General features: G+C 37.6%; 1 protein-coding gene across 9 annotated transcripts in view; it reads right to left on the reverse strand.

Moving 5' to 3' along the window:
- DPYD (dihydropyrimidine dehydrogenase) overlaps positions 1-22,484 on the reverse strand; it is a 362,954-nt gene that overhangs the window by 249,058 nt on the left and 91,412 nt on the right. For all 9 annotated transcript variants that reach the window (XM_087733357.1, XM_087733360.1, XM_087733362.1 and 6 more), the window contains 2 exons: positions 13,238-13,325; positions 1,671-1,832 (listed from right to left, as the gene is read on the reverse strand). In XM_087733357.1, coding sequence (XP_087589483.1) covers positions 1,671-1,832; positions 13,238-13,325 — 250 coding nt within the window. The remainder of the gene's footprint in view (positions 1-1,670; positions 1,833-13,237; positions 13,326-22,484) is intronic.

A 22,484-nucleotide genomic window follows, 5' to 3' on the forward strand; every position in this document is an offset into this window, starting at 1 on the left:
TTCCGTTTGCTTCCTAAACAGTAATATTTCACCATTGTATTCATCATCTACCTGACAACTGTTTAATTTTTTTTTTTGTTTTTGGTTTGCTTTTTTTTTTAAGAAAAAAAGAAGACTTCTGCTTTGCAGCAAATATTAAGTTTTTACATATAAGGAATAAAGGCTGTTAGAAGAAAAGCTAATAAAATTGCCTCTTGACTGATAAAACCCAACTATTGAATATACACATAGAACAAATACAGTTCAAACAGGTCCAAACTGTACTGATTCTTATGCTTCTATGTTCAAATCTCAAGAAAATCGAAGTGGATAGCTACTTAAATGACAGAGGGGAGAGAAGGTTCAGCAACAGCTAGCAGAAAAGTTTAGCAGGTGCTCCAGAAGCTTTACAAAGCTCCTGGAGAGAAGAAAGGAGGGATCCAAACAGATAAAAGGAGAAGACTTGCAGCAGGTAGCAACATTTGCTCATCGAATCATGACCCACAGCCATTGAGAAGGGGTTTGAAGTCTATGAATGACAGCAGAGGAAAAAAAATCGGCCTTACAGACATATCAGCTGTTACTTCCAGATTGATTCGCATTTCTATTTTGGTCTGTCCTACAAGGTTTTTTTTCCTCAGGCTTTGTAAAGGTGACTGAAATTTCATTGTATGTTTGTAAATATGATCAGCCAAATGGCTCAAGATACAGAAGAGGGCCTTGCTCATTAGTTAAGGAGTGTATAGAATGTGCAATCTTAACACATGCATATGCCTTTTTTTACACAGCCATAACTTCCTCGCTTTTACGAAGACCAAAAGCACAATTTTTACCCAAAGATACTTCAGACAGATCAGATGAGGTGCCAGCTGAGACCATGAGTTTGGTGCAAATTCTCCATGCCCTCAAAGGAAGTTAACAAATGAGCAGTAGCTTCCGTCTTTCTTCAGATGGAAATTGAAGCATTGAAACTATACAGTCGCAAATAATGCACATGGACCTCAACAGAAACCCTTGAGAAGACTTCCTAACATCAAGTGGCAAGTAACAACCTTTGCTTCAGTAGTCAAAATATATACATACCTTTAAGAATTAATAAATTTACACATACACATGTGTGTGCCTCTGTATCTGTCTAGACAGATGCACACAGAGATATATTTCAGTCAACCTGAAACTACTTATTTAATCAGTTTTGGCAAAACAGGACAGTAAAAAGTCTAAATCATCTGACACTTTTCCTTTGCCCCGAAGCCAGTACAAATGCACACTAATTCTGCTATAGGATGTTCCCTATGCCCAGAACAGTTCTACATCTCCTTAACATGCAGTTACAGATGCAGGTGCACTTGATCTTTCTCCCTATGCAGCCTACCTTCAGTAACATCCACAATTTCACCTGGCTTAGATAAATCTTTCATTATAAAACAAATTGTCTCAACTACTAGTGTTTCTAAAGAGTCATCTTGTTCACACATAATGTTCTTTATGTTCCTATGAAGTGTTGCATTATGAAAGCATTTCTAAGCTTCTGAATGTGCTGTAAGAAAAAGGATAATTATTCTAACTTCCTACATCTTTCTTGTATTAGTACCAACTTTTTTTAAAACAAATCACTAACAAAGGCAACCGCTTAGACAATACTCATAGGTACATACAAAGAATTTAAGACATTTGCAAGTCCCACCTACCTCAGTAGCAAATTGCTGCAATCCACCAATATTAATTGGTCCCTCCTCAGTGGCATACAAATTGCAGCCACCAACACAGAGATCTGATGTTGGACACACCATTCCGCATGTCAGGCCAAGTGGATTGTCAGAAAGAATCATTTTGGCTGCTCCATAGTAGTTCTGAAGGAAAAAGAAAAAAAGAAGAAAAAGAAAAGGCGGGGGGGGGGGGGGGAAGATAGTCACATACCAAGGAAGCGAAAATTCAAAAATTCAAGAGAAAATACAATACACTTTTTCTTTAACTGGCTAGTCAAATAATATATAAATATATTAAATAACAATGGCATTATTTAAATGTACCAATACATTATACAGCATTATATCAAAAACATTGGAAAGAAAGTCAGCAGAATTGTTGATTATGCAAAAATAAAACTTTTCAGCTTGCAAAATAGCTAAAAGCATCTTCAGTCTGAGGTGGTTGTAGCATTTTTAGTGGTTTAACAAATCTACGTTCGAAAACTACTGTGCCTGCATTATGTACTTGTAAATACTTTCTCCATTTCTAGGTCAATTGGGCAGTAGCCAAGTTGTAACCCTTGTTGGAGGTCTGACCAGAAAGTGCCAGTTAGATTACCAGTTCTTCATGACACAGGGAATGAAGAGCTTATTTTACACATCTGTGCACACCATCTCTGTGGATATGCCTGTCCTTCACAGCAGATCAGTAGTGCCAATTGTCCCAGACCCGTGATGAGAAGAGAAGGTTTCCTCTGCAGCTACCTGTAGATATTGCACTCCTAAATTCTTTTTTGAACTCTTTCTCCTCAACGACATACTGATCAGGGCAAACACTTATTTTCCTGTTTCCCTAAATAGCAAACCAGGGAACTGATTAAAGAAGTTATGTACAATTCACAGTTTCACAGATTCTCACTATTCAGTACACATCAGGAAAGGAACAGTTTCTGATATATGAGAGCTAGAAAGATTTCTTTCCATAATAAAAATCTAAGGAATGGACATTAGCAAGCTCCCAGTGCCTGATGCCATGAGAAAACAACCCCAGTTGTTTTTTTAAACTGGATAATTCTCTTAAGAGGGAGCATCAGAGGAAATGCCAGGAGTGAAGTCCCATTTAGAGAGGGAGAACTACTGATGGCAGTTTTGCATTTACATTACATTTACATTAATGAAATTACAGTGTAATTAAAGCAAACCGTTTACATCCTATCTTTTCTTCTCTATAGTCAGTATAGAAGTTTACTTAATTGTAGACTCTAGTTCTTTCTTCATTTTACCACTCCTCTCACCCCCTCTAAAAGCCGCACCAAGGAAAGTCCATGAAGACGGGTTAATGCTAGAGTTTCCTTTAAGGGCCAGAAGACAATACAGTACCCCTTAGAATTAGCACATGCCTGACATTCCACAAAGTTTCTTCAGTGAGAAATTAATGCTGGGATCTCATTCCAGCTCTCTCCAAATAATAATATAATAACTGAGAGATTAAAAAACAACGTGTCTCCTTCCTCTTCCACCACTTCTTCCATATTCCAATCTTCATTAATCATCACTAACACGAAACTGCTTTTTATAACAAATATCTTTACCTTTCTGTCCCAGGACAGCTGACTCAGAACAGCCAGATGTAGCATTCAAACAACATGGAGTACGCAGTCACAGCAGACCCTATGCAAAGCCTGTGACTTACTGTCTGTCAAGTAGGCTAATGTACACAGAAGTGATTACTCAAAGTGAACGCTATGCCACACAGAGCAAGAATCCAGTTATGAATAAAAAGAGCACTGTCAAGATCTGACAATATAACCAACAATGGGTAACAAGACTTTGGTCTGGGAGGTTCAAACTCACTAAAGGCATATTAAAAGACTGAGCATAAAATTCTTATAGTTAAACCATATGCTATAGATACAGCTAGAGGTTCTCAAGAGAATGCCAGTGTTTAAGAAATGTATTTGGAGATGTAAACTGGACCTTTTGCTTACAGACGCTGGTCTACAGTACAGCATGAGCCCCTGTCCATCACCTGGAAACACAAACAAGCTACCTGGGTGTAGTTTCATAGGATTGTCTTGGACGTTATTAAAATCCATTGACATTCTAATCCTGGCCGAACAGGCAATCCCTTTATGCAACTCTTCTGGGAGAACTTCCAGCCATTTTGCCTACGGTGACCGGTAAGGCACTTTATCATCCCCAATTCTCATTTATTCCAATGTAAAGGAGTATTAGTTAAACGGAAGTTGTACGTATTAGGAAATATTTTTGCTCTTCCAGATGAATGATACCATTTCGATATGCCAGAGATTGTTAGAGCTGCTAAAAACAACCAGTAAAGACATTGTAAGCTCAATTCAGCAGCAAAACACAGAAGTCTAGTTATATTGGAGATGTCCCTGACACATAGCCATGCAGACAGCCGAGGTGACCCAGTCAATGCAGGAGACCAACGTCTTTCTGAAGCGGCACTCAGAGACCAGCCTAGATACTCCACAGCACCTTAAGTGGCACTAGATGTCTGTTCCCCAGACAATTACACCCAGTCATTCCTTTTTTCCACTCTAAAGGAATAATTACAAACTAGTAGTGGGGATTTTTCTCACTAACTCAAAGACAAAATGGTTTTCAAAGAATTTTTGTTCAGTTTGATATTTCATTACATATGAGAGTTATATTTTCCCTTCCTGTGTTGTCCAGGATTATTGTTTTTATTATCTTCAACTCTGGTTCAATGGAAACAATTACAACAACGGGTATTTCCATTTAAGTAACTTCATTAAGGATTTTCTACATTTTTAGGCTTTGTAATTAAAATCAATATACAGAGCTAGTTATTATGCCTAGAATGCAAAGCTGTTAAACTATTCCTTTTTAAAATTAATTTTATTACATATCTGTAAAGTATATTCTCACACTTGAGCTGTGCTACTACAGGCAGCGTCAACACAGCTGGCATATTTTACTTGTTTTGCAAGCTCAAACCAAACTTTGAGCACAGCTATGCTACAGAAAGACAGGGTATGTTAAAGTAGCAAGCGACTTCAGAGAGATGGGACCAGGGTCACTGTGGGTATAGGACTGAGATTACGGCTTATTGAGGGGATATCTAGGGAAACCTGTGTCAGAACATCATGCCAGAGTTTGGTAAGGAGGAGGCTGGGACTGAAGTCCTAATGGGGGTAAGGCCAACTGCTGCTGAACTCTTAATCTGGGGGAAACATGATGGAGTATATGAAGGTGGGGTCCTGATTTGGGAAGTTTTGAGATGTTGCTGTCATGATCATGAGTTGTGGTAGCACCTGAAAAAAAGAGGAACTCTGTCCTCTTCAAATGAGAGTACCAAAAGATATATAGTACATGTTACCATGCTAAACATTAAGACATTAGATAAACTGTATCAAAGAGTATATATCTTCTAGTCTTAACATCTGAAATAAGCTTTAACGATAAATTAAAAGGCAGTCACACCTGAAGTCCAAAATGTTCCACTTATCTTTGGGAGCAGCAGGGCAAGTCTTCAGCACTGCTTCACTAGTGTGCCCCAACTGTGCTAAAGTAGACACTTCTAAAGATGAAAGGGAAGTACAGGTTCAGTGCTGACTTGGTTTCCCTGCCTGCCAATAAAAAGTCACCCTGTGTCAATTTTACCATTGGTAAACTTATAACATACTCGTCGAAGAGCTGCAGTTCTCTAACTCTCCTCTTCCACCTTCCAGAACACCAGTGTAACCGCTGTGCCCATTGCCATTGCTACTGTCCACTACCAGGGAAAGGATATGGCCACGTGCTGCTACCATGACTCTGTGCCCATCTGCAACCTTCCTGATACCCAGGGGACAGTCCAGCAGGGAGACTGGGCTGTGGGCAGGACTTCAGGAGCCCAGCCCTGAGTTGCTTCATCTCTTTGTCCTTCCATTCTATTTAAACATTTATCCTGCCTTTACTGTGTTGATTTATTATCTAACATATCAAACATGACTAGAAAAATATTTTCCAATACTTGACAAAAACTGGCAGGGAAATACCATATAGTCTAGTAAGTTACACTAAGTGGTGTTATACAAACTGTGTTACAAAACTGCAAACCATCGTGTTACTACAGTAATAAATGAGAGTTTGTAGTATATATACGGTAGTATATGTACAGTATCTTAAACGTTTAGTTACATGAAGACTTTGTGCTTACGTAACTTTTTTTTAAGCTGAATACATGTATTAATAATCATTACATTTACCAATGACAAAGGTAGAATATTCATAGAATATTCACATTTTATAAAAAATTACTGATCGCTTTTATTTCACAAAACCAGGCTGTAGCAGGCTGCACACAAAATAGACATGAGATGCAGACCTGGCAAGCTGGTAACTACACGCCACATGTTGTACATGAGAAAGGATCAGAATTAAAGGGAGGCTGGCTTCATTAAAATGACAAAATTACTCCAGGGCATGGAACGATGCAAGCTACCTTAACAGTCTGGAGTAAATTTTTTAGATGCTGAAATAAGAAGATGACTCAGTTGGCTAGTTTCTTACAGACGTCACAGAGGAAGCAAGTCTAAAACTAGAATGTTTCTGAATTTTTAAATGAGATAAATGTCTGCTCGTGCCTTTGTTCATAGAATCTTTTTTCCTGTGCACTTCCATAGAAACAAATTAATCTAACTGGATAGGATGTTTTGTGGTTTCCTACATCAAAATGTCAATAAATACTACATTGCTAACACAGGGAACAAAAACAAGCCTTAAACAGACATCAATAATCAGTGGAAACCAGGCAGAGGAGGATCTCCACATGTATCATTTGGAAGCATTATATAATTTGCATGCAAATGAGACTGTTTTTTACTTGAAAAAAACCTATTAAAGCACATGGGATCAATACTGAGAGACCAGAAGAAATTGCATTTACTATCAGGAAATGCTTATAGCATCTTTTCTTTCAATTCAATTCAAGAGCTTTTTATATAAATTCATTATGTATTAAGGTGTTTTGATATTGCAGTTTTCTCAAAAAACAATGAAGACTATGCATTATTATGCTTTGTGTAACAAAAATGAATACACTGACTTCATCAGGATTTTGGGACAGTGAACACTTTAAAAGAAAATAAGAAAAAAGTGGTAATTTCCTTTTCATCTGGGTTTAGTTTAGAAAAAGGGAGACATAGCAAAAAATATGGGAAAATATCATCTCCTTCTACTCTAGTTCATGTTCTGCAATGGCTTTAAAATTTACTCAAGATGTATTGGATTAAAATATTTTCACATACCGAAGAGCCACTATTTAAAGTACGCTGTTATATAAGTAGCATTTTTCACATTGACACACACCAGTTCAAATATAACAAGAAACGCCCCCAGTCTGTCAGCCCCCCCAAAATATCTTCCGAAGAAGAACGAACAAAACATAACAGCAACTTATCAAATCATACATATTCTATATTATAATGCTGATGATTTTTAATCAATCCAGAAATCTTTCACATCATTTGACTTGTGTCATCATAACAGGACTGTAATTTCACACAGTGTCACTATCTTTTTATGAAAAAGAACGGAAGAAATATCTTGTACTGTCATTTTGTCCTTTGTAGTCTAGAATGTGAGAGATTCCTTAATTGACATAGTGTCATCGCAAAAGTCTATTCTACATAATTACACTATGGCAACTGAAACCAGCTGTCAGCCATTCCATTACACTAAGTACAAACAGACATCTCAAGAAAAGTCACTGTTTCAAGTGCATCAATTTAACACCATTACTACTTTTTCTTTTAAATGTTTTTTTGTATTTAGTGACCTGAAATATACAAAGATTAACAGAGAAAGCTGAATAAAACAGCACTTTCAAAAACCTGGGGCCTCAAAGTAGTACTTAAAGATTAATTGTGATGCATATCTGTATATAATTATTACCAATCATCTAGCAGCTTTCTGACTTCCACAATCCTTCATTGTATTAACAGTATCCCACTTATAGTATTTTACATATGAACTGTGACTCATGATTTTCTACAGTCTTTGCAATGGCATATAGATGTCCTTTGTTAATTTACTCAGAGTTCCTCTGGCACAGAAAAACCATCATTCTGTTTCTCTCACCTGTCATAATCCTACGTCTCTCACCACCCTTTCTCCCTTACAATCTTCTCTTCATTTCATTTTCTCTTAATGATCCCACAGCTTTTTGGCTCTTGCCTTCCTTTGTCCACCCACTTTTCCTTCTTTCTCATTTCCAGTACATTACCACAAACACTTTTTCCTTTTCTCTCTCAATCTCCCAAACTTCAGACTCACCCTTATCCCTTGGTATCCGTCTCTAGCCTCCAGTTTGTTCCCTCTCCCATTTCTTCCTTGAAAAAACCAAATTTCTCCCTTGAAAAAAACCCACACATTTCCTTTGGTTTCATTTATACCTAAACATTCCTCTGAAATCCTAAAACTTACTCCTGTGTTCCACAACTTTCTCTGTACTGTTCCTGGCATTCAATTCTCTCTCCCTCATTTCCCTACCAGCATTATGCACAGTCCAGGTACAACCTTTTATCCAGAGGGCACCATGGTTTTGTTGGTTTGAGGTTTTTTGGTTTTGTTTTCTGGGGTTTTTTGGGGTTTTAAAATGCTGGTCACAAGAAGGCTTACATCCTCCGATAAAGTCTGTTAGAGAATGGTTGACATGTCAGCTCAGACCAGTTTATCTTTATTATTAAGGACTATGGGAGAAGATGGTCTCTCTGAAAAAGGAGAAAGCTGTTGAACCAATGTCAGGAATCATTGTAATACTGCAAGACTTGAGATAAAAATGTGAGAGCTAGTAACAGAGGGCTACAGCAACAAAGTGTGATTTTTGAGTAGTGATAACACAAAAGATACTTCTGCACCCCCAATTCTTCATTATAGACTCAGACTATAAAGGCTGAGTCACTCAACTCCTTATGCCTGTGCCATGTAACACAACTTAATATCCCCATGCCTAAACTGTACCAACAGTTGTTTTTCAATGCGACTACTCAACCATAAAGGTGTCTGATAACAAAAAGCTCCAAGACTGTCTCACTGAACATTACAAAGGTAGAGCATGTGAGCAGCTGTTGCTTTCTAAGCAGCAGCTCCCTCTGGCACACACTTCTGCTTAGCAGGAGGAAAGCTGGACAGGCTGCAAGTGTTCAGGCTGAGAGTTGCATCTGGGAAGCTGTAGGATTTTCTGCTGCTGTACAATATTGGATTGCGCCAGTCCTAAAGGATGACGGGTGCTGGAGCTCCATTTTACCAAGTCCTTCTTGCTTTGATGTATCAACATGGGGAAAGGAGGACATAAAATTCCTAAAATCACTCCTGATACTCGTTCAGGGGTAGAGGCGAAGCTTTCTCCTGCAGCAGCTGAACACTTTTTTTTCTTTGTGTGTTTTCTTTCCAAAGAAAGAAATAACGAAGATGGCACTTGTGCATTATAAACCAAAGAGTATACACTTTGCACTGTGAAGGCTGTATTTAAAGAGAGGACAGCTGGAAGCCAGGATACTTGTCTGCCATCTTCTGATGTTTAGAAACAAAAGTAGTAACGTGTGCATGGTGAATTTGGAGTCTGGTCTCCGAGAGACACAATTGCAAGCAGTCTGTACGAACAGAGAAACACTGACTGGGAAGACACAATAGAATAGATTGTACCTTTATAAAGTGGAGTTGTAATCCAGTTTGTATGGAAAAAGAGAATGGAAATCGTGGCCTAAACTCTACTGAGTCACAGCAGCTAACACAATACAGCATAAGTGACATCCTTTTTCTCAAAGAGGCTCAAGGTTCATTGAGTCTGGCAATTCAATTGCCCTCTCAACCCAGAAACAACCCCTCCTCCCCTGTCCCTCTTCTACTCCTGAGCTCAGGTCTAACGGCAGAACAGCCAGAACAGCTACATTCTACATGGCCCGTAAATACCTAAAAAGCCTCAGGCTTTAGAGAACAAGAATCCCTGACCTTTTATGATTGCTATAGCAGTTTTCCAACAAAATAAACTACATACAATAGAGCTCTTAAATACCTGACAAAGTAATTCATTTTCAGTATGCTGCTGTCTAAATACTCTATATTAATAATGAATCATGTTTAAATAAATACCTGCGTGCAGTACTGCTTACTGCTTACACAGGGATGAGGACGCGGAATTTATTGAACTGAATCTCCTCTAAATGAGTAGAAGGGTAACCTGCTGAAGGGAGTTTCTCAAGTGAGTGATGAAGAAAGATTCAGAAGCAGGAGAGGAACTTCAATAAGCCTAGAAAGTGTACCCCGATTTCCTGGATTTATTGACCTCAAATACCTGAATGTTCTACGCTTCACCTATTTATTTTGTTTAGAAGATACCAGATATATTTATAAACTTTTGGATTAAAAAAGAAAGTTTATTTACAAGGTGAAAACAGCAAAAAAGATTTAACATTTTGAAAAGTATTTTCAATGACATGTAAAATATCCTTGATCATGTGAAGTAAACACTTTTATGACAATAATACAAAAATATTCAGCAAGCAGATTGCTGAATGATATCCGAGTGATTATTTCAATAGAAGTTTAGAAAAATGCATAACAGTAAAAAATTACTTACTGGTTCCATTAAAAACTTTCAAAATAATAAGTTAGAAGTTTTAGTGCGGTTTTCAAAAGCATGCCGTTCTTGTTTTCTACCTGCTCTAAAAGCGTACGGTGCAGGTACCCCAACCACCACAGCAGCAGAATGAAAGAGGGGAGAGGACACTGCAGGAGCAGCCATGGTAGCGGGCTCTCACACAGACTCTGCCAGGGTCAGGACTTCAGGTGAATCATTTCAACTTTCAGTACCCCTCTCTCAACTTCCACCTTACATCTATTGCTTGCCTGGCAGAAAGCAAGGAGTTTCAAAGTGCAGTAGTGTAAAAACAGTAGTACATACCTATACCTAGAAAAAAATCCTATTAATAAAGGAAACCAGAAGAATTTACTGTTACTTTTTCTGAAGAACAGAATTTGTGGTAATAGATATATTTTCTAGCAAAGGCACCAGAAACTAGTTCATCAAAAGGAAAATTCAGCCTAGCAGACTGCAGCCATCAAGTCAAGGCTGGGTTCCCTCTACGCACTGTTTATTTCCCTGAGAAGTTGGTTGGTACGTGAATTACAGGAGAGAAAGCAAAGGGTAAGACTGTATGTAAACTCACACTTGGAACTGGATTTCACAGAAGCAGCGCTGATTTTAGGCATGCAATTTCCCATCCTAACATCTCGGCTAGCAGAAACTGACTGCCTGACTTTTTAAAACTTCCTGTGTGTGAATGTTTCCTGCTCTCTACGCAATTATCAGGCATCAACACGAGGTAAAATCAGTTACCACAACCATTGTATACCTTTTATAGAAACTAGTTTCAGAGTGGATACAGAAGCTATTGATAGGGATAGGGACCAAAAAGAAAGGCTATAAGTACGTTTCAGTAATCCAAGATACTTAGGTTTTTCTGTAAAGAATGTTAAATCTCCTGAGAGAATAGCAGTATACTGCAATTCTTTTCTAAAGCAGGATTTCCTGATAAAACAGCAAGTGATCAGGTCACCTGCTCAGGGCAAAACCAGAGTCTTACCTAGCATCTGCAGCTTCCAAGATGATTTAAAAGAGTTATCATCAAACAGCCCAAACTCTATAGAGTTGATCCACCTCACTGACCATCTGACAGGTTAAATCCAGCGCTATTAAAACCTATAAGAGTGTACCCACTGGCTTCAGCAGGGCAAAGACTTCACTTCACCTTTGAGGCAGTTTCCTAATATTATTCCAGTATACCTTTGCCAAAATAAACTCTCAAAGCTCTGCAGTCACCCCACCTTGATTTTCTCTGCTCTGTAACAGATTCACAGAATTCAGAATTAATCAGCTGCTAAAATGACTTACGCTTTCTGCCAAGTCACAAAGGGGCATTCTGTTTCTGAGGCTATCAGAGTCTAAAAGACCCACCAAATTTCTCATTCCAGGATGCTGCTGGCGTTCGTTCTTCTGACATCTTCTGTTGCAGTCTTCAGTTCATCTTCCCTGGTTCCTTATTCCCAGCTTTTATGTTTTGATAATCAGGCCCTTTTTCTTTCCTCAACAACACATCAGGCTATCCTACCCAAAGCAGTAGCATAACTAATCCTTAATAAGAAAAGACCATCCTAGTAAAATACTTTCATAAAACTTGCTTTAGGTTTCCTAAACAAACTACAGCACAATGATGAGATGGAGACTAGCAGTTTCATTACTGCCTTGTACCTTCCCTGTTCAGCTTGCCTGCTTCACGATGCCTGGAAAAGGTAATAAGCAGCAATATGCCGCATACTGTACTATGGTTGTAAACAGATGCCTACATTCATGAAAATAAATGCTGCACTGACAGGGTACAGATTATATAAGAAAACTGTCTATATGCAGATGCTGGGCATAATGCCAATTACTGTAAACCACATCAACACATAGTTACGTTATAATTGATATATGTATCTTAATATCTCCTCTTATCCTAATGCTTCTTGTTAAGGTGCAGAATTTACCAGTGTCTTCTCCGTACAACACAGAGTGTAGTAAAAGCAATGTGGCTGTTAACTTGCACACGGCAGTGCTGCTGTTGCCCACGTCACTCCAGCTTTACCTGCGTTGGCCCTCTCAGCTGCATCTCACAGTGAGACATGTTAGAGCATAGAATGCGGCCAGAAAATTTTTGTAGCACCCCCAGCAGATTATGAGTCTAGTTGGGCTCATACAGACAAATAAATCACACGGCAGCTGATGATTCCGCAGAGGGGAAGTTTTAAAAGGAATGGGGCAATCAATATCCAGTCATCTTTAGGCTATCCTAGACAGCCTAATTAATCTTGTCATACCAACCTTGCAGCCATCTTTATTTATTTCTATTTCTGACTGTTAAAAGTCCTTTGTAAACCACAAATCAGACTAATGTTTTTAAGATTTCATTATGATTGTAGTATAATAGCCTATTAAGAAAGGAAGAGGTACAGTACCTCCAAAGAGGGGGTTCAATTTATTCCTGTAGTATTTTATTATTAGTCTAAGTGACTGACTACATTTACATTAACCAGTGTCTTACTATAAACTAGAAGAAAACATTCCTTGAAATGACCACCTTCATGCCAAATTTCTGCCAAAAGTAAATTTAAACTATAATCACTTCTTAAAAAAAAAAATCTTTAATGAAAGAAAAGGTTTGTAACTGTAATACCTCAGGTAGCAGCAAAGTTAAATAATTACATTGTGATGCTCAGCTTTTTTAATATCCTTGTATTTGAAAACCATCAAAAGCAAAAACTTTATAGAAAAAGTGACATGAAGAAACAGATTTGCACTATACACTATCTGTACGGGCACAGAACAGCAGCAAAAATAATTAAAAATTAGATGACTGTTGAACTTCAAAGCATCTGTTGTAAACACTATTTTTTTAAGACTTTACAAACATAAACCTTGCAATGCAATCTCACTAACAGAACTGCAAGTAACTGCTGTTATCTGCTTCCATGTACTGCTGCAATCCTGATTTTACCTTGTTTGCAATACTTGTGATGAATGACTTGATGTCCAGATTAGTTGGGCAACTCTTCTGACAGGGGGCATCTGCACACTTTAAGCATCTACAGGAATAAAGAAAAATGTGTCAAGGAGACAACAATATTTAAAACCTCAAAGCACTATGTGATCATTACGGACTTCCATTCACCACTGGTTATGTAAACTGGAGTCAACAGAACAAAGGAAGGCAGTAGGGTGCAGTTACAAATATACGGACTACACATGCCTAAGTATTAGGAAACAATGTCTACTTACATAGAAGTCATTTTTTTCCCTGGAATCCAAGATTGCTAAACTTCTGACCATTTCATTTTTCTATTTGAAAAACATCTGTGCTGTGAAGAGGATTTATTAACGAAGTTCTGGAAGTGTCACCGTGGATTAAATTCTGGATGTTGGACAACCAGACATACAAAAGCAACAGTATTTCCACAGAGGAAGGAATTACTTTGTACTGTATGTGCCAAAGAATAAGAACGGCTGATAAATTTTCAAGTCACTTTTCTACAAGTTTCCTGTGATATGTCTGTGACCTCTGAAATCAATTCACTAGTCTTATGCATACTCTCAACTGAAATCCCCAAGACCCTCTTCTTGTCATCCCTAATGACAAAACCTAACTGTATATTAGAACATAGTAAGTAGCAAAGATTTATTGTCTGTTCCTGCGTAGTCATCCATGAGGATGCACCGGCCTGGTTGCTTGCGCAAGTCCCATCTAAGGATTAAGCCCTCAGGGTATTCTATGTAATTTGCAGTAAGCAAACCTAACAAAAAAAGGTAAGAGTCAGCTGAAGTAAAATGGTTCTCTATTAAACATAAAGGTATTGGCACACACTTTTGGTTTTACATATCAGTGATTATCATAGGTCAAATGCCACGCTACTAATTATCTCAGAATTCATTACGTTATTCCAGATGCTCTTTCAGTATCGTTTTACTAACATACAGAATTTATGTAAATTGTGGTTTTAACAATCTATGGAAAATGAAATAAAATTTGTTTTTTACATATTATCTGAGCACAACTACTTACATAAGTTCCACAAGTCCACCTTAATTATTGTTACTTAGTGATAGGTAATAACACTATGGAACTGGCTGGGACAGAATATTTTCAAACACAGAAAAGCTACAAGAGGCTTTTGGACTACATGCACGAAGAAATGAAAAGCACTTTAAAAGGAATAAAACGCCTGAAATACCTGCCCTGAAAAACTGCTCTGACTTTGTCAATCACACACATTGCTTTTGTTTTCCTTTTTTTTTGTTTAGTTTTCTTTTTCAATTAAGGGTGGAATAAGAGAGAAGGCAAAACCAGTTAAGTAAAAGATTAATTAGTCTTTCATCTTCCTATTCATTATCATCTAGCTGGGTATTGCAGACACCATGGCACCAGCAAATTTGAAGGCATGTACGGTAGCTGCTGTTTGGATTTTCTCACAGAACTAGTCACAGTGAAAACGTCCCAGAGGAAATATTTAAGGAAAACAGGTCTCAGAGGCTGCAAAAGCTGGGAAATCCGATAAAGCCAAATCCAGGTTCAACACCATGGTGGGTTACTAGTTCAACTAGTCAGGATGTCAGAGGGCTCTGGCAGAAGAGCACCTGCAGGTTTAGCTGTGGCAGTAAACTATACCGCTGCCCAGCACTACCCACTGACAGGCACACGTTATAAATGCTTTAACAAGCAAAGGCAGGCCAGTGGGGACCTCAAAGGGTTGATGTGGCCAGAGCGCCGAGTCAAGAGGATGCTTTTAGCATTCTAAGCAGACTGAAAGACAGCAAAGTTTTAGTACTAGAAGCCAGAAAAAAAGGAGATACACTAGACAAAATACACCACTATGAGGGCTCAGATGATCATTTTGCTTGTGTAGGCAGCAAGGAAATAATAGAAGTGGAAAATCACACATTTAAAAAAGGCAACAATTCCATTATGACTTTTTGCTCTTCACTTTCCTGAATGTGGTTTCCTTTAAAATACAACAGTCCTGTATCCAAGACCAAAAGAATTGCACTTAACATAAAATACATTTCCATGGATTATATATAGAACAATCTCATGTCAAAACTGACTAGAATGGCACCTAGCAGGATAAGCAGTATACAGATTACCTGTTGTGGTTAGCAAGCATCTTTACCAAATTATTTCTCTCTTGATTTTTGAGCTGGTTCAAAAGTAACAGCTGTTGAAAATGTCAGCTGTTGGGGCGTGGGTAATGCAAACTTGAATGTGAGCTTTGGGAGGAGGGGAGGGTGCCATGAATATGCCAGTCCAGACTTTCTTTTATAATAATACCATCTTCCGATTCTCTGAGCACTCTGCAGACTGAAGTGCACCAGGCTGCCATTAATCCCACTTATCACCCTGACAGCTCAGTAATTACACTCCCGCTATAGCTAGGTACTGTAAGGTACCGTAGTCCTAATAAAACATCAAGCACTGTGCAGAATGCGTGCTGGTGAGGTGTTTTATTAAACTTGGGGGGTTGATCATCAAGTGACATTAGTGTTGACCTATTTTTCTATCTGACAATAAATTATCCTTTGACCATACTATAATAGATATCAGAGAGTGCATTTACTGTACCAAGGAGCAAAGGTATTGCATTCTGGTGAACCAGGCAAAAAGCATAAATAACATAGTAGAATCACCCACCAGAAAGTTATTACATAAATTGCTGCAAGTGATTGATCCTTTCAAAAATCACAGGCAAAATACCGTGCTTAAGGGAATACGCCAACAATTACCATGAGCTGCAATTCCACATGCACGTCCCCATATGAAGAAACATTAAGTATTATACTTCTTTCCATTTTCTTTAGCTGTCCTCCCACCCTATGAAATCCCACCTTTCATTTTACAAGGTTATTCCATTATTATGGTTTTAGTTCAAAATAATGTAAACAACAAACTAGAAATTTAGATTAAATTTCTCTCATTCACCTGCTAGCTTCCAGCCAAATTTAAATGAAGAGCTACATGCTCACTATTAAAAAAAAAAAAAAAAAAAAAGAAAAAAAGAAACAGCCATGTTTTTAAGTGCTCATACTATTCTGGACTGCATAAAAATACAGAGAATTAGACAAAGCCAGACCTATGTTAATCTCAGAGTATATATCTCAGCATTTCTTAGTAAAAATATAGGAAAAATCCTTCCAACTATCAGATAACACCCTATTATCAATTTTCCCCCTATTTGCTCATGGAACAGCATCTCCTTTAAAAACATATAGGCTATGTTGAATCTTAAAAGATACCGTATTCACTTCATATGCATATTGATTTCCATGTAAAAGGCAACACCATAGTCTTTGCACCACTAAACCCCAACTTGAAGAACTCAAAGAAAAGGAATGATATTTTCCATTTTGGAAGCACTTAGCTGTTGGTTCAACTCAGTCTCATTGTGAAATGGTAAATTAAGTTAGACATAAAACCCCTACAAATGCTATGCAAGTATAGCATATTTATATAAATATTTATGCAAATATTATCATTTGGCATAGCTTTATAGACATGCCTGTGACTATATAATGACAGAAATTCACGTTTCCCACACATCTAAGCTCAAAATTTACATCTTATACTGAACAGTGTTAAATTATACATACGTATCCCCAGTGAACTTAAAATCTTTAACTTCTTGTTTTTAAATGCTGCAACACTGAAGTTATTTATTGTTTAAGGTGAACGTGCTTGTAAATCTCTCTCAGGCACAAAATAACACATGCAAAGGATGCTTAGGCAGTAGTCCAACATTATCAGCTATCAGGTTTGTACCTATCAATTTTGTTAGTGCAAAATAAGCACCTAAAACCGTGCATGCACACACACAAACTCATTCAATCGACCTCTAATAGCATGGGTACTAATAAAACAAACAAACAAAAACCCAAAACACACAACACAGAGAGCAGTAGATTACAAACATCTGAAGACAATAAAAGGAAAAGGCACTTCAAAAGTAGTGTTTTCAATGTAATAAAAAAGAAAAATGGAATAGGCAAATAAAAGTTGCAAATTTCTGGAACACATACTACCCACTGGGAAAAAAGATGCAAGAAACCATGAGGTATGTCTACGCATAAAAAGGAATAGAAAGCAAATGAGCAAAAGAAAGGATAAAAAAGTAACAAATTTCTGTACCAAAATCTTTCCCTTAGGAAAAAATAATATCAGAAACCAGTTCTCTACTCTTACGTACAGAAGAAAAAAGAGAAGGAAGCCATAGCCAAAACCAATTTTCAAATAATAGTTTTCATTGTTTAATTGTTGAAATATTACCCAGTATTTTATTTTAAAGTTAAAATATCTGCCCAACAGATTGTCTCATTTCTAGGTCTAGACCAGCTCTTAACACATTTTTGCTTCTAAACAAAGAAGGGCAATTTAGTTATTACCTAAAAATTGCAGGAAACGATTGTCAATCTAACTAGCAATAATATTACCTGAAGTGCAACAACATGTATGCTGAAAGGCCAGGGATGAAACAGATAATCTGGAGTAATATTCCACAACAGATTGTTGCATCGAATTTTCATATATCACAAAACAGGCCAAATAACCTTTATCATGGTTACTGTTGGCAGAGGTTTAGAAGCAGATTAAATCCTAATCCATTTATGTGGGTTTCTGCAGGACACAAACATTCGTTTTGAAAAAAGGCTTCCAGCTCTACTATTTGTAGAAGTTTCTAAACCTTTATCCACTGCTCAAAGAAATAGCCCAGATACCCATGTAACAGTTTTACACACATAATGATGTTCTGTATACACTTCCTGAGGCTTTGGTCAATTAATTTTAAGAGAATGGTAGAGCTGATACCGTCCAATGAACTAGAGGCCAGTTTGCACAGGAGACCCAATTTTGATGTCAAGGCTATTCTTGGTTCCAACCTCTAAACCCTGAGTTGGGGATGGCAAACAGTGGAATAAGAAAGCCACGTGTAAGGAAGAAATAAATCTGTTATTTCTGAGTAAATCTGTAATTGCCAAGTTGAATGCCCGTTGCCTTTGATGGCATAAGTGAAGAGCACCACATAAGTTCTTCTCTTGAGGTTCAATCCTTTAACCACTTAGGGCTCATCTTGCAGAACTTGGGCTTTATTCTCCCCATTTGATCTTGCTGTACTTAAACGGGGTCAAGGACAACCCTGAACAGAGATTTGGACATATATACACTTATTTAAAAGAGATGTCAGGATAAAGATCGTCTACCTTAATGGAAAGCCATTGGTGAGAACCTACTGCTGGCAGCTGTAAAAAAAGACATGCTGCCATTATTTTCTTTATAAAAAAAAACCAAACACCCAAAACTAACAATCAAACAAAAATCCTACGCCCTTTTGTCTTCCTGTTCACTACATTTCACAATGGATAGAAGAGGAAAAAAAGATTATAAAGCAACAGGGAGATTTTGTTGCCAGGTTTAAATACCAAAACACAATAACAGTTGATCTAAGGGTTTGATGAGCATCAAAGACAAATGATACTTAGAGGAATATTTGTTTTCATTCAAAGTCAAGAAGCAGAAAAAGGGACTCACACACAAGGCTGAGAACTCTGTTGTGTATGTGCAATGTAACAATAAAGAGAAAATAATCTTAAATTAGGATCAACTACGAACCGTAGGAGAAACATATAATCCCCAAGAAACATCTCTGAACACAAAGGGCATCAGAAACTGTATACAAGGCAGTGAACACAGACTATACAAGCAAGCAGGTATCATGGTCCTGGATATGTAATACTGGAAAGAAAAATGCCCAGCCTGTTAGCAATGCACAGGAATCATAAGAAACAAAACATACAGTATCCCATAAGTTAGTAATACTAGTTCATATCTGAAGAAAGAAGGAAAGACTCCCACATCATCACTGCTGCCTCTTCAATCACCTGGGGGTCCTGTGAGCCTTCTGCAGACCCACAGAAAATAGGATGACTTCTCTGTCGGTAAGTTAAGATGACCAGAGGAAGCAAATTTTAAATAGAGGTAGTCTACAGAATTAGAAACAGATATGACATTGCTGCTGGCAGCTACAGGAGGTGTAAGGGATGTGCTTTTTATTGAAAGGAAGAAATGCTCAGAGTTGAAAGTTAGTCTTCAGACACAAAAACCTCCTACCCTAGTGCAGAATAATGGCACTTACACACAAGGTTATTTTCGGACACTTAAGAGGTAGTGAATCATATGGACATAGACTCCAAATCATTCCATTCATCAATGACTCATCTTTCTCTTTTCTTCTTTGCCTCTCTACACGACCATAATTCTTCTTTTCTCATCTACTTCTGAATCCCCCTTGAGTGCAGGAACTCTCCACTCCCCTTTGCATCTGCTTGGCTGTCTTCCTGTTTTCTGTAGTCTTTTTTCCCCATTCATCTGAAACTTCTCCACTTCTCTGTCCTATAACTTTTTACCATTCTTCAGCATACCTCCATTTTAATGGATAATGTTGATAACATAGAAAAAGCGTGACTCAGTGTCTGCCAGCAGGTATTTAAGACAGTGGTGTAGGAGAGTGGGCACCAGTCACTTTTCAGTCCTTCTTCTGAGTTTTTGCCATCCACCATCCAGCCCTTCAGAACCTCCATTTCGGTTAGGTTCCTGCACTAAAACCGTGCTTGTCTAGGAACAGCTCTTCTGCATACTCAAGACCGTGCTGTCTCGGTCTCTGATCAGATATATGCAAACAGTGGCTACCAGAAGAAAAGCAGATTGGTGGGATTTCCTCTTAAACCCTTGCTGAATGGTGGGAAGGCAGCCAGGCAGAGCTCTGTAGTCAGCTCAGAGGTAGCGCTCTGAGCACCGCCCCATGGCAAGAAGCCTGCTCCGACTCAGTTCATGGGAAATTATATTCTGCCTGCTCCTAAATTCCTCCTGTCATTTTACTGGGACACAGAATTTTTCACTTACCATATTGCAGTATAGCCTCATAGACTACTGCCTTTCACCCACTTCATTTTAAATAGCTTGTATATCATTACTTTAATTGTGTTTCTCCAATTTACAATGTTACAGAGTAAAACTGCTGTATAAATTAGAGTTGATTAAAAATAAAAAAAGCAGCGTGGCTTACAGAATATTGTAGCACAAAGCATGTATATCAGCACATGCCAAATCAGAAAAGCTGTAGCATCCTTTTGACATATCAGAAATCAAAACAATTTTTTTTTTATATATAATGCAAATCATTTCAACCATTTTATGCTTTCTCGTAGACTCAATCTGTGAACAAGCAAATCAAATAAATGGTTCACATTTCTATTAGAAACTATGTTATATACAGCTCATGCCAAATCAGTATTATTACTAAAAATATATTTATTTTAATATCACCAGTACTAGAATCTGTATGGAATACCTTTCACTAGCTCCTTCACTCCCACACAGACTACCTCTTCTTTGGAGTTTTACTAGGGCAATTTATTTACAGCGGCTTTAAATCTATGCTTTGTTTTTATAATCCATTTGTTATATATTGGTCTACAACATTCAGAGTTCTTTGACTTCAAAAACAAAGTTACTATGATAATGTCTCACAAAAAATTATTGCTGTAGTGAAGGAATATAATGCTCTCAGATTGTATAAAGGCACGAAGCCCAGTGAGTGTCAACACCTATTTGTTCTTCCTCCTTAGTGGTAGATCTTAAATGGGATATGGCAACCATACAGTTCCTGACAAGTATGTGCACACAGCTCTCTTACGTCAAACCCATCTACACGCTTTTACCTGCAGCAATTATTCCACCTCAGCCTCTATAACTTAAGACACAAAATGTACCTCTTATTCTTCATTTGAATGTTCTTCTTTTCCATTTCTTGCATTCACTTCCAAGTGACAAAGCTTTCTTTCCAGTTTACCAGCATACCATGTTTTGGAAGGGGTTATTAAAAATAACAATTTTCTCTTTCTGCTCCATCCAGGACCACGGTACATCAAACACTGCTTCGACTCTCGTTTTTGACACTACTAGTGTCACTAGGTTTACATCAGGTAACGTAGTCAGAGAGGAAGTCAGACTTTAGCTCTAAATAACACAGAGACAGCAGCTATGAGTCTCTTCAAAAAAGTTGTATTTAAATTGCTACAGTTTTGCAATTCCCATGAATGACAAGCTATACATCGGTTTCAATTAGCTTTAAAAATTCAATACATTCATTTGTCCACTGGCTTTAAAAGCTGACAGGTGGTCTTGGGATTCGGGTTTGATGTTAAAAAAAAAAAAAAAAAAAAGTCTCTTACTTTTGCATATGTCTTTCTAGCCATTTTAAAAACATCCTCCGTGGAAGACTTAGCTGTCTCAGCTTGTTGTGAACACTTCCAGCTAGGGTTAAGTAGTTTAAAACAATCCTATAAGAGTTCCGTACAAAATGACGGACTTTACATAGTGTTATATAATACACTGGATGTTACCAGATGTGTTTAAACTGAAAAGTCACCAAACATAGTACTTGAATTTCTGTTTTGAAATATTGTATTATAGTTAGAATTTAAGTTTAGGTACTGCAATCAGCCCTCACATCTTACACGTATTGCATGGCCTAATTGCTCCCAACAAGTGCTTGGCTAAAAAGTTACCATTGCTCTCTGAAAAAATGATTTTGTAAACTCCTTCCAGCAGGACTTGGTACATAACTGGCCTAAAGATTGTTGCTTTGTACAATGAAAGAAAAGGTATTTGGGAATCTGGGTCTTCAAATTTAGTTACTTAAAATTAATGTAAGAAGAAATAAAGTTGAACTTAGCAATATACAAAAGTACAGGATACATTTTCAGAAGAAAAAAAAGTACTTGAGTTTAATTTTCAGCTTTATCTTTATACCCACACCACTGGCCAAACACATGAATGCTTAGGGAAAAGCAGGTGCTGCAACTATTAAAGTATGTACTAAAGAATATGAAGGCCACCTTTACCTGTACACAGGAAATCCATTGCATAAGCTGGATAGCTATCCATTTTTCACACTTATTTCTTACGAAAAGAAAAAATAAAACCTAACAAACAACAAGCAAACAAACCTGCACCTTTTGAGTAAAGGATGTATCAGGTAGACTATTTCCTCCCATTCACTTCAGAACTGAAAGAACTCTCTTTTTTTAATTTCAAATACAAAAATTTTAAATATTACAGATTTACAGCAATATTCATTCTAAGCATTGTTCCCGTTTTCTTGTTTCATATTAGGCATTATGAAATTGCTGTGTTTTCGAAA

The sequence above is a fragment of the Nipponia nippon genome, unplaced genomic scaffold (genome assembly GCF_047370975.1).
Source record: "Nipponia nippon isolate SJK-2023a ecotype South Korea unplaced genomic scaffold, ASM4737097v1 scaffold_5, whole genome shotgun sequence".
Classification (NCBI taxonomy): domain Eukaryota; kingdom Metazoa; phylum Chordata; class Aves; order Pelecaniformes; family Threskiornithidae; genus Nipponia; species Nipponia nippon.